At 38.9% G+C, this 11,461-nt stretch overlaps 1 protein-coding gene and 1 pseudogene across 1 annotated transcript; one reads left to right on the top strand and one right to left on the bottom strand.

Moving 5' to 3' along the window:
• The first annotated feature begins 1,286 nt into the window (after positions 1-1,286).
• LOC120197415 (probable protein phosphatase 2C 6) lies at positions 1,287-2,645 on the top strand. Its single transcript, XM_039198952.1, is given in 5 exon segments — positions 1,287-1,584; positions 1,658-1,993; positions 2,077-2,182; positions 2,271-2,411; positions 2,414-2,645. Coding segments are annotated over 5 exon segments (924 nt in total). The 5' UTR covers positions 1,287-1,434; the 3' UTR covers positions 2,605-2,645.
• A 563-nt stretch (positions 2,646-3,208) lies between these two features.
• LOC120197414 lies at positions 3,209-5,291 on the bottom strand (annotated as a pseudogene).
• Positions 5,292-11,461: the final 6,170 nt, after the last annotated feature.

The raw sequence follows: 11,461 nt of genomic DNA, 5'->3' as shown, positions 1-11,461 counted from the left end.
AAATAAAGTTCTAACTAGATTTAGACATTCTTTAATCAAGCTATTCAACGTGTCGAATTTAAGTATTTTAATACTAGAGTAGTTTTAGAACTTTTTGTTTTAAAAATAGTTCAGCTCAAATGAGCCATCAAGTTTAGCTCGAGCTTTGATATTAGTTTCCAATCGAGTCAGCCCGAGCTTCTCACTATTCAAACTCATCTTGACTAAGATTGATTCGAATCCAGCCCAAAGCTAGATTGAAAGAAGTATCTGATTGGAAAATATTTTATTTCGAGGATTCAAAATGAAACAAATCAAAAACTATGGAAGGGTTTAAATTCAACTACAGCTTAAGAAGGTCGGGTGCAATTAACCCTTAAACAATTCCAAGTCTCGGGATATTTCAACTTTTTCGAGAATTTTTTTATTATTATTTTGTCATGAGCTTACGTGCAGATTCTTTGTGCTAGTTTAATTCGTTTCTCTAACATTATGTAATGTTCCTTTGTCGAGTAATAAGGACAGGTGTGCTCCTTCATCATGTTCTTCTCTATTCTGTGTCATCCATCATTATTCCTTTCTTCTCTCCCTTTTCATTTTATTTTCCAAAATTTTTTTAGCTTGATTTTCTGATATATTTCAGTGTTTCAAATCATCAAGCAAATTCCCTTTTGTTCCGGTTTGATATGAATTGCCTTAGATCCAGGGAACGGATTCTGGGTTTGTGTTTTTGTCCGGTATTTTGTTCTGAATTATTCTTTTTGCATGTTCACATGTGCTTCTAGTTCTATGCCCACCATTTGTTTGATGAAAAGAAGAGTCCAGATATATGAAAGGTGTATTTAGTCTCTAGGGACATCCCAAGCTTCACTTTCATCGACCTTCCCTTGTATCATTACACCTTTTTTTTCGGATTTTCCGATACTTTTCCAAGTTGCATTCGATCGAAAAAGAAGGGGATAAAGTAGTTTTGAGCTGCTTGTTGAAGGTGAAACGAGGATCATGGAGGTATCCGCAGCAATTGCTGGTCCTTGTGCTGTTTCGTTAGGCGATGTGGTTCTTAGTAATGGCTGCAAGCTCATTGCGGAGAAGTCGAGCTTGTTATCGCCCTAAGGAACCGAGTCGGATCGAGGCGATAACGGAGTTGTTTCGTCCGATAGTTGTATTTCTAGAGAATATAATCATGAAGGAAGCGAGGTTGAGAAAATTTCAGCTTTAGAGGTTAATTCCGATAGAATTTCATCAACTAGTGATGTTCAAGATGTGAAGACAGCTGCAGTTGGTTGTGCCGGGGATGATGACAAGAAGTCCAACGAGTCCGATAAGATATCGTCGGACTCGATTCTCGAGGTGCCTCAACAAAAGAAGATAAGGAAAACTGAAATCGGGTGTTTGTTTGAATTAGGGAACATACCCCTATGGGGATTTACATCCATTTGTGGTAGGAGACCAGAAATGGAAGATGCTGTTGGTGCCATACCGCGATTTTTGCGAGTCCCTAGTCGAATGCTGAAGGCCGAAAGCGTAGCTAAGGGAACGCATCGTGGTTTAAATGATCTAACGGCTCATTTCTATGGTGTGTACGATGGACATGGAGGGTGTCAGGTATGGTTCACGACCTTATATTCTGTGTTTTTGCTAATTTGGTTTGTCTAAACGAGATTATTTCGATGCATAGGTTGCAAACTATTGCCGTGAACGTATGCATTTGGCTTTAGCCGAGGAGATAGAGATGGGAAAATCATGCATTCAAGAGGGAAATGTCGAGCAAGACTGGCAGGAACAATGGAGGAAAGCATTCTCCAATTGTTTCATCAAAGTCGATGTTGAGATTGGAGGGGTTCGTAAAGGTGAGAACGATACCGATAACGAGCGTATTGCCCCCGAAACCGTCGGCTCTACTGCTGTAGTCGCAGTAGTTAGTCCAGCACATATAATTGTTGCCAATTGCGGCGATTCGAGGGCAGTTCTCTACCGTGGAAAACAGCCTGTGCCGCTGTCTGTAGACCACAAAGTAAGACTTACCTATTTCGAGTTTTCTTTCCACTGGACATGCAAATTTCAAAGACACTGTTGTTTATATTGAGCCTTTTACAGCCTGATAGAGAAGATGAACACGCAAGGATAGAAGCTGCGGGAGGGAAAGTCATACAATGGAATGGATCTCGTGTTTTCGGTGTTCTAGCAATGTCGAGGTCCATCGGTATGTGTTTATACTGCTTACCATCTTAGGACATATATTAGCCTTTTGCTGTGTCGGCTGTATGTGTAATTCCGGATCCTTTGATCAGGCGACAGATACTTGAAACCATGGATAATTCCAGATCCGGAAGTGATGTGCGTACCTCGAGCCAAAGAAGACGAGTGTCTTATCCTAGCCAGTGATGGCTTATGGGATGTCATGAGTAGTGAGGAAGCTTGTGAAGTTGCTCGAAACGAATCCTCCTAGGGCATAAAAAGCACGGGGACAAATTAACCGCAGAAAGGAGGGACGGAGTTGACCTGGCTGCTCAATCTGCTGCGGATTACCTCTCGAAGCTTGCTCTTAGTAAAGGAAGCAAAGACAATATTACGGTCGTTGTCTTGGACCTAAAAGCACAGAGAAAGTTCAAGAAGAAAACCTGACAGCAAGGGTACCTAAAAAGCTTTCTTTGTATTGTTTTAAAGTATCTTTGTACACTGCATCATGCAATATACTCAATTAACTTGTTCATTTTACTGCCATCATTAATAGCTACCACAACTGGTTCGGTCAAAATAACCCAACTCTCTTTTGGATTTAGCTCCGTTTTCTAAATTTAACATTTAAGTGTTGAGAAATTATCCCTTCAAATGAAATGCATAGAGGAGCCGAGTCGATCGGAATATAATACCATGATTTGATGGCTTACATTTTGCAAACACACAACATTGTCTTTCAGTTATGGAATATTAATACACAGCAATTAGTTGTAACTCACCACTGCGATCTGATATTTGAGTTCACTGGCAGGAAATTTTCTCTATTTTTTTATGCCTAACTTCGGGCCTTGTCATCGTAACAGCTGCTCGAATAAGTCCCAAACGACAATACGGGTCTTCCATGGTTCTAAAACTTCGGTTTTTGGTTGACATGTTCTTTGTGGATACGTTCGGCCTGAAGGCTGGACTCTACCAAAAAGAAGCTAACTGTTGGTTTCACTTAAAAAGGTTTCAATACAATACAAGCATGAATAGCTCATATCGTTTTAGCATTAGAACTTTAATTACAAAACTGGAGTTCTGAAGTAGTGGATAGTAGTCCCATATAAGAGAACTGTACCACTAAACCTAAAGCATAGACATACTGCAGAAGTTCTAAAGCGGTGTAAGCGGCGATCCGGCATTGTAGAAGTAAGAAGAGAGGTTGACGTCCAAGTCATCATACATGTTCAAGAAAGGAAACGCCTGCATTCACATTCAAACATCCAATAAGCAATGTTTAATAGATATTTAATCAAATTCTTACTGGTTGAAACAATGGTGCGATAGCGGAATCTGGATGTTTCGATACCAGCAATTCGTGTGCCGACTTTCTTTCCTTCGGGTCCTTCTGTACGCTGCCATGGATAAAAGAACCCAAGGCAGGGCTATGTAAACTCATATGATCAATGAAAATGTTTGAACTTATTACAGCACTCGATGACTAGATACTAAGCAAGTGTATCGAGTAGTAAAAAGTAATCTTACCATGCAGAAATGAACGAGCAAAACTTAGAAGAATATTGATCTGAAGGTGCACAAGGTGGCGGTTGTTGAACAATTTGTTCCATGAGCTCAAAAAAATTCGTCCATCCTTCAGCCTGGTCCGGCGGGGAATATGGGAACTGACCAGTCGCACATTCGAGCAACACTAGCCCCAAGCTCCAATGTCACTTTTATTGCCGTAATTGCTACCACTAATTCTCTCAGGCTACAACAGAAGCAAATAGGAAACAAACTATAATGAAACTCACCTTAACGACTGAAAAGAATCAATATTCCGGCACGGTAAATTACTTACCGACATATAGTTGTATGTTCCGACAAAAGTGCTAGCTAATCCGGAGGTGTTCGTCATTATCGCACTAACACCGAAGTCTGTAATCTTAACTTCTCCTCTATGATTTATTAACAAGTTAGACGGCTTTAAGTCCCGGTGGATGATGTGTTTTTCATGATGAAGATATATCAGACCCTTGACCACCTGCATTAACAAGAGCAATCACAAAAAGCATATACCATAAACATCTGCTACGTAGTATAATGAATTCGAAATCTCTAATGTACCGACCTGCTTACAAATTGCCGCGAGATACGGTTCGGGAACGGATTTAACCTTCTTCAAGAAATCCGCTAGGGATCCACCATCCATATACTCGAAGATGATCGAAATGACACCGTTGTTAAAGAAAGACTTATAACAAACGACGACGTTCGGACACTGAGATGACTGGTTTATTTTCAGTTCCTTTGCGATCTGCTTGCGTGCCGACTCCTCGATGTTCATTTGAATAACCTGGTAACGATGGAACAACAATAATATCTACTTTAGAATAATTGCTATCTATCAAAGCAAGAAAGGTTAGAAATGCTTCATTAATTAATAGTGTAACCGAATTCGGTACCGACTGAGCTAAGATTTCGTCGGAAAAATATATAAAGTGTTATTAAGCTTGGCATTTAGACATATACCTTCAATGCGAAAAACTGCTCCGTCCATTTGTGTTGGACCAGTTGCACAATTCCACCATTACCTTTGCCAATAACTTTAATCACATCAAAATCTTCTAAATTCAACTGATCTTCATTTTCAGTTTCTGATGGCTTAATAAGCTGAGGCTAAAATCAATGGAAAATTTTAAAACAAATCTAGAAACAGGAAAATCTAACAAATCAAGCTTATAAATTAAAGAAGAAGAAAAATCAAAGAATCTAAACAATGAATTTTAAAAAATGAAAAATCATACAAGTGCAGGATCGGATTGAGAGATGATTCGAACACCTTACTTGTTGACGAAGAGATCACCGTCTTTGAACGTACCGCTTTGAGTACTGCCATAAAAGATTAAATTACCAGAATCAAACTTTCAAATAAAACTGAAAAAAAATAAAGGACGTAATGAGAAAATTATGATTACAGAAAATTTTCGAAGTAGGTCTCAGCTGGAGGAGGAAGAGAGAGGTTCAAATTAGGGTTTAAAATTCCCTTTCCTTTCTTCATCATTTCTCTTTCTTTTTTGCTGTTTGTTAGCAGAGTAATTGAGAATTAATCTTCCTTTCTTATAAGGATCTTAGATTTTACACAGAGTGAGAAACAATATTAATTTTCTTTTAAAGAAAAAATAAAATTATTAAAAGGATTGGAGATTGTTTCCATGGTTGATGCTTTGACGAAGGAGACCAGTCTTCACCAGAACATAAGCCACGAGGAAGATAACTTGACTCCATTTTCTCTCTTACTTTTCTTGAACTTACCCGCGCCTTTTTCCGGCGATTTTCCCTATATGTGATCGGTAATATTATCGATCTAACACCGATTAGATTATATTTTTTGATCTAACACCTTTAGCAGTAAAGCGCGCTCCCTGCATCGAATTATACGATGATTTGGTGCCATGTGATGTATAGTGCGCCCCTGCACCGCGCTATACGGTGAGCTGGCGCCACGTGAGTATAGCGCGGCCCCTGAAGCGCGCTATACATGTATATCTGACACGTGGGGTATAGCGTGGTGCAGGGGTCGCGCTATACCCCTAACTACCGACCCTTCCTACCTATAAATACCACCATTTTCAATCAATTTGATCACACCAAATTCTCTCAAATTCTTTAAATTTCTCTCAAATACTCTCTTTTTAAGATATATTTTATAATATTTTACTATTATATTTTTACTTTATTTAATATTTTACTAATATAATTCTTTTACAGATATATAATGGAAGGCAGTCTACTTCGCTCGAATGGAAATCATATATCTCTACACTTTGTTGATACAGTAACATTTTAACATTTTAATTTAATTTAATTTATTAGTAATATTTAGTTATTTATTTAATTCATTATTATTATATTAATAATTAAATATCTCGACACTTTGCTGATACGGTAACATTTTAACGTTTTAATTTAATTTAAATTATTATTAATAATTAGTTGATTCATTTAATGCATGATTATTATATTAAGAATTAATTTTTGTAATTATTTATTTTTAGGAGAAGGACCGTGTATTAGATCCTTTTATTAGGAATCTTAAGTTAGTGATACCGAGTCGTGTCTTGCCGTATTTAGTAGAGGCTAGATTCGGTTACATAGGTAGATATCAGGGTCACTGTAAGATAGAGTCAGACCTGATTTCTGCCTTAGTAGAGCGGTGGAGGCCAGAGACCCACACATTTCATCTTCCGTGCGGAGAGTGCACGATCACGCTTGAGGATGTTTCTATGCACCTGGGGCTTTCGGTGAATGGAGATGTGATATCGAGGATAGCTTCCGGTTCTTGGACTGGTTTGTGTCGGGATAGTCTAGGACATGTCCCGGAAAATTTTATCGGAGGTAGGATACTGTTAAATTGGTTAGATGCCAATTTTCGGGAGTTGAGCGCAGACGCCTCTGAGGATGAGGTTAAGATGTATGCACGAGCATGCATACTGCAGCTGATAGGAGGGTTGCTGATGCCGGACAAATCGCGCAACCTAGTTCACTGCATGTGGTTGCGACATCTTAGCGACTTTCGTCTCGCCGGATTATTCAGTTGGGGCTCGGCAGTTTTGGCTTTGCTGTACAGGGAGATGTGTGGAGCCACTGACTACAGGCGTAATGCTATCGGCGGATGTCTCCTGCTGCTGCAGTCTTGGGCATGGTATCGATTGCCCTTTTTATGTCCCCTTGTGAAGAACCCATTCGTATTTCCACTACTTCTGAGGTAATTATAAAACTGATTTTGTATATTAATAATTTTATACAGCGTATAACAAATTTTTTTCCCTTGAATAGGTGGTCTACTGATAGGAAAAATCATTAGGAGCTACCTGATGATTTAGAAAAGATTAGGGTGCTAATCGATCAGAAGGCTGGCACACAGGTATGAATTTTAATGTTTAAAAATCGATTTTAGATTATAGTTATATAATTAGATTATTATTTTGATAAAAAATATATATTATTTGTTTTAGTTTGAATGGGTGCCATATTCTACTGATGATGTGAGGGCGGTGATCCCACCTGAGTTGAGGGGTCCATTAGATGTTTGGATGGCGATGGTCCCTCTGATCTGTTATGCGACCGTCGAGTGGTACTCCACTGATCGCGTGCTTCGGCAGTTTGGTTGTTTTCAACCAATTCTGGAAGCACCTCGCAATATGGATGAGTTACATAGCTTAGATAGACGCGGCAAGACAGATACAGATTGGCTGGTGAGGCATCATGAGTTGGTCGTGTTGTGGGAGGATCGACATCAGCGCCTTCCACGTAGAGAGCCCATTTTTACTGACTTCTTGATGTATGCTGAGGATTATTATGAGTGGTTCAACAGTAACGGGAAACCGTTTCTACTTCCCGAGGATGCACGAGGGCAGACCTTTCCACGACGTTGACAGAGACATTCACCGACACAGCATCATCGTCCCCCGACTCGTGGACGGAGAGTAGGTGCTTCCGGTTCATCCTCAGTTGCACCAGCAGGACCTTCCCAGCAGATGCCGCAGCCATATACGATGCCGCCATCGCCTTTCCATTACCAGATGTTGCCGCCGCGGCCTTCACCCGGTTTTATGACCCCGCCACCGCCACCGTCACAGATGACCCCTCCTAGAGGCTATTATGGGTCTATATTTGTAGACCCGACTTGGGGTTCATATGCTGGATATTTGGCGGGTTCAGCCTCATCACCCATGGCCGCAACACAGACACCGCCTCCTTTACAGTTTCCACACTCAGCGATGTTTGGGTTTTATAACTTTTCCCAGTTTTCGCAGGCCGGTGGGATAGTCAGTCATACACCTCCAGGGTCCTTATTCAAAGGGATTTGCAGATGAATGCCTTCCCCTTGAACTGGACGCGATGTTGCCATACGGATTGTTCGTCGACCTACCTTGGTACATATCGTAAGGAGTTACGGATGAATGTCTCCCCATTATGGCATTAAAATCATTACACATTACTGTCGTCGGGCTGTCAACTTGTTCAGTCAGCCCATAGTGGGAGCTTAATGATTGACCCCGAACAATACGCACTTGAACAAAATGTGCATACATCTCAATAGCGGCGTCTGAATAATTACTTTGAGCTTCAACCATCATTTCAACATCATCATTGTTCGAAAGTTCGAACGATGTATAAGTTAATGGCAACAATGATGTTGGAAATCTATACTGCAACAACGACACTCTTCTACTACTTCCAACATGAATCTTCCTCGAAATCTTCGTTATATGCTCCTCAAGAGTTATGTTTCTCTTGAATGATATTTTAACACGCTCATTTGATACGAAAACAACGCTGGTTTCATCTTCTCGAATTTCACCATCATAATAAACAATAGCTGAAAGTCGCGCCATTATTTGAGTTTAAAAGTGCGGTACTATTATATCTGGAAAAAAAATGAAACAAACCTGATTTAATAAATTATATATGAACGAACATATAACACAATAAAATTTTTACACATCAACGTAAATAAATTAAATAATATAATTTAATATTATTACATGCACCGCAAAACTATTTCGACGTATGCTCCCGCTTTCCAATTTTACAAACACAAAAATTAATTGAAAATAATTAGTATAATATTTTTTTCAAATAATCATAATAAACAATAAATAAAAAAATTATAACAAATTTACCTTATAACGAAAAATCGCACGAATTTCTAAATAAAATATGAGAAGATTGCCAGAATTATTGACTCATTGACGGAATTGTTGTATTAATTTATAAGTTAAGAGGAAAGATGTGAGAAATTAACCGGCGGAGAATGGTATTTATAGCGAGGAAAGTTATACAAAACGCGGTACCTGCCCCGCGCTATATAAAATTATGTCAGGAGTACGTGGCTCCAGCTCACCGTATAGCGCGGTGCAGAGGGCGCGCTATACCCCACGTGGTGCCAAATCATCGTATAGCACGGTGTAGGGGGTGCGCTTTACTGCTAAGGGTGTTAGATCAGGAAATATAGTCTGACCGGATTTAGATCGATAATATTAACGGTCACCGGTGATATATCGGGAAAATCGCCCATTTTTCCTTTTTCTTCTCTTTCCTTTTCTTCAAATTATTATAAATAATAATATTTATATAAAAGTTTAGTGATTTTAATTATAATTAAAATTATCTTGAATATACTTTACCTTCAATTTTATATATGGAGAGTAAAGAGCTAAAGAAAAATTTTCAAATATGATTTTATTAATATATTTAAGAATAAAAAGTTTTTATATGATTAGCATAGATGTGGCATACATGTTATTTGGATCAGGTTCACTTCGAGTTTTTTCGGTTCGGATAATTTCGGTTTAGATTTAATTCGGATCAGGTTTGGGTTGGATCAAGTCATTTCGGGTTTCGGTTTTATTCGGGTCTATAGTAAGTTGGGTCAGGTCCGGGTCGATCGGGTCATTTTCAGGTTTCAATTTTATTCAGGTCTATAGTAAGTCGGGTATGGTCAATATTGGATCGGTTGATTTCGGGTCGGATCAAATTGAATCGGTTGATTTTCAGGTCAGTTCAATATTCGATAGATTATTTTAGATTTGGGTCAAGTTTGGATATTCAGGTCAATTTCGGTTGAGTTGGGTGAAGTCAAATCAAGTATATATAGAACTACTGATACCTTTTTGTAAAAAATATCGGGTTTGGGTAAATTAAATTCGAGTTAATTTTGATTCATGTTATTTTCGATTCGGATGCTTTCGGTTCAGGTTGCTTTAGGTTCGGGTTATTTTCGGTTTGGTTAAATTCGGGTCAGTTTCGATTCGGTTCTGGTTACTTTCAGTTTGGCTAAAATTTGGGTCAATTTAGGTTCGATTCGATTTTTTCGGATTTCAAGTCAAATTTGGGTCATCTTATTCGGATCTATTTCGAGTCTCGATTTTAGTAATCGAGTTCGGGTCAAATTTGTCAGGTCTATATTAGTATTTATATCATGCATAAATTATCTATTTATTTCAGATATTTTATTTTGATCGTTATTAGTTCTTTTTATATTTTACATTTTATAAAATTTTAATCTTGTTCTGAACAATAGGTATAAAATTTGTTAAATTAAATTCTACTTATGTTATATTTAATTTATATATATTCTTCATGTTTCTCTATTTTAGAATTTGAGAGTCATTGATCCATAATTAAAAGCACAGCTAATTTGATTTTGGGATACAATTAAAAGGATATAAAAGTATTTAAGTCTTTAATTTGCTAGAATTTTAACATATATAAATATATAATCTATGTGAGTAAAACAAGTAAATTAATGGTTGAATTATTGAAAAAAATAAAATCGTATAAAATTACTAAAGTGTGTCAAACTACTTAACATTAGTTTTATATTCGAGTAAGTAGACATTTCTATGTCTGCGTGAGGTTTCAACGGTGTTGGTAGAGGTTCACTATTTTTGAGTATTTAGGTTTGATTCATGTAACACCCAATATAAGGGTCAAATTATTAGTTTTTGAAAATTTATAGATAGATTTAGAAAGTGAGGGATTCAGGGATCCAGTTCTGAATTTTTCCATTTTTCTTGGACAGAGAAAAATAAACCCTCTTTCTCGGTGAAATCCCTAAAACCCGAATTATTCCCCCGATTTTCCCCCCAATTGAACAACCTTTTCGTCGGCCCGATTCTCCACCGTCCAACTATCCTAGCCTGCGCCGCTACCCCATTCGACTCCCCATCAGCCGGCGACCAAAGCCTGCACCTTATCGCGCCGTGAAACGCCTCCCTCCGCGGTGAATCGAAACTCGAATTCATGTCGAGAAATCTACTCTGAAGTTCGTTTTTTTGTGATTTCTGGTCACACCGACGGTCCGTTCACCTCACCACCACCATAGAAAGATTCCTCAGCTCCGTGTGATCAAAACCCGACCGGTGGGTGAGGTTGTCGTCGCCGTTTTCGTCCGATCACCGACGTGGGTAAACTCTCCGAACTTATTTCGATTTTTTATGTTGTTTGGCTGAAATTTGATATGTTTTGGGTTTAATTTGGCATGTGATTGGACAGGGAGTAATCGGTCGACCGCCGCGACCCCTGTAGCCGCCACACGCGCCTCCACGCGCCGGCAGTGCACGTGGACTTACTCTGTCTGCTCTGGAAATGTTCTAGAATCGGTCCAATCGGTCTGGTTCGGTCTGAACCGGCCCAACCCGACCCGAATCGATCAACTCGATTTCAGCAGAACTGACCCGTCTGCCTAACCCGAACCTCTTTGACCCGACCCGTTGACTTTGGTCAGAGTTGACCGTTGACTGGTCAGACCATT

The sequence above is a fragment of the Hibiscus syriacus genome, unplaced genomic scaffold (assembly GCF_006381635.1).
Source record: "Hibiscus syriacus cultivar Baekdansim isolate YM2019G1 unplaced genomic scaffold, ASM638163v2 tig00117048_pilon, whole genome shotgun sequence".
NCBI classification, from domain to species: domain Eukaryota; kingdom Viridiplantae; phylum Streptophyta; class Magnoliopsida; order Malvales; family Malvaceae; genus Hibiscus; species Hibiscus syriacus.
This window is presented reverse-complemented; position numbering and strand designations above follow the sequence as displayed.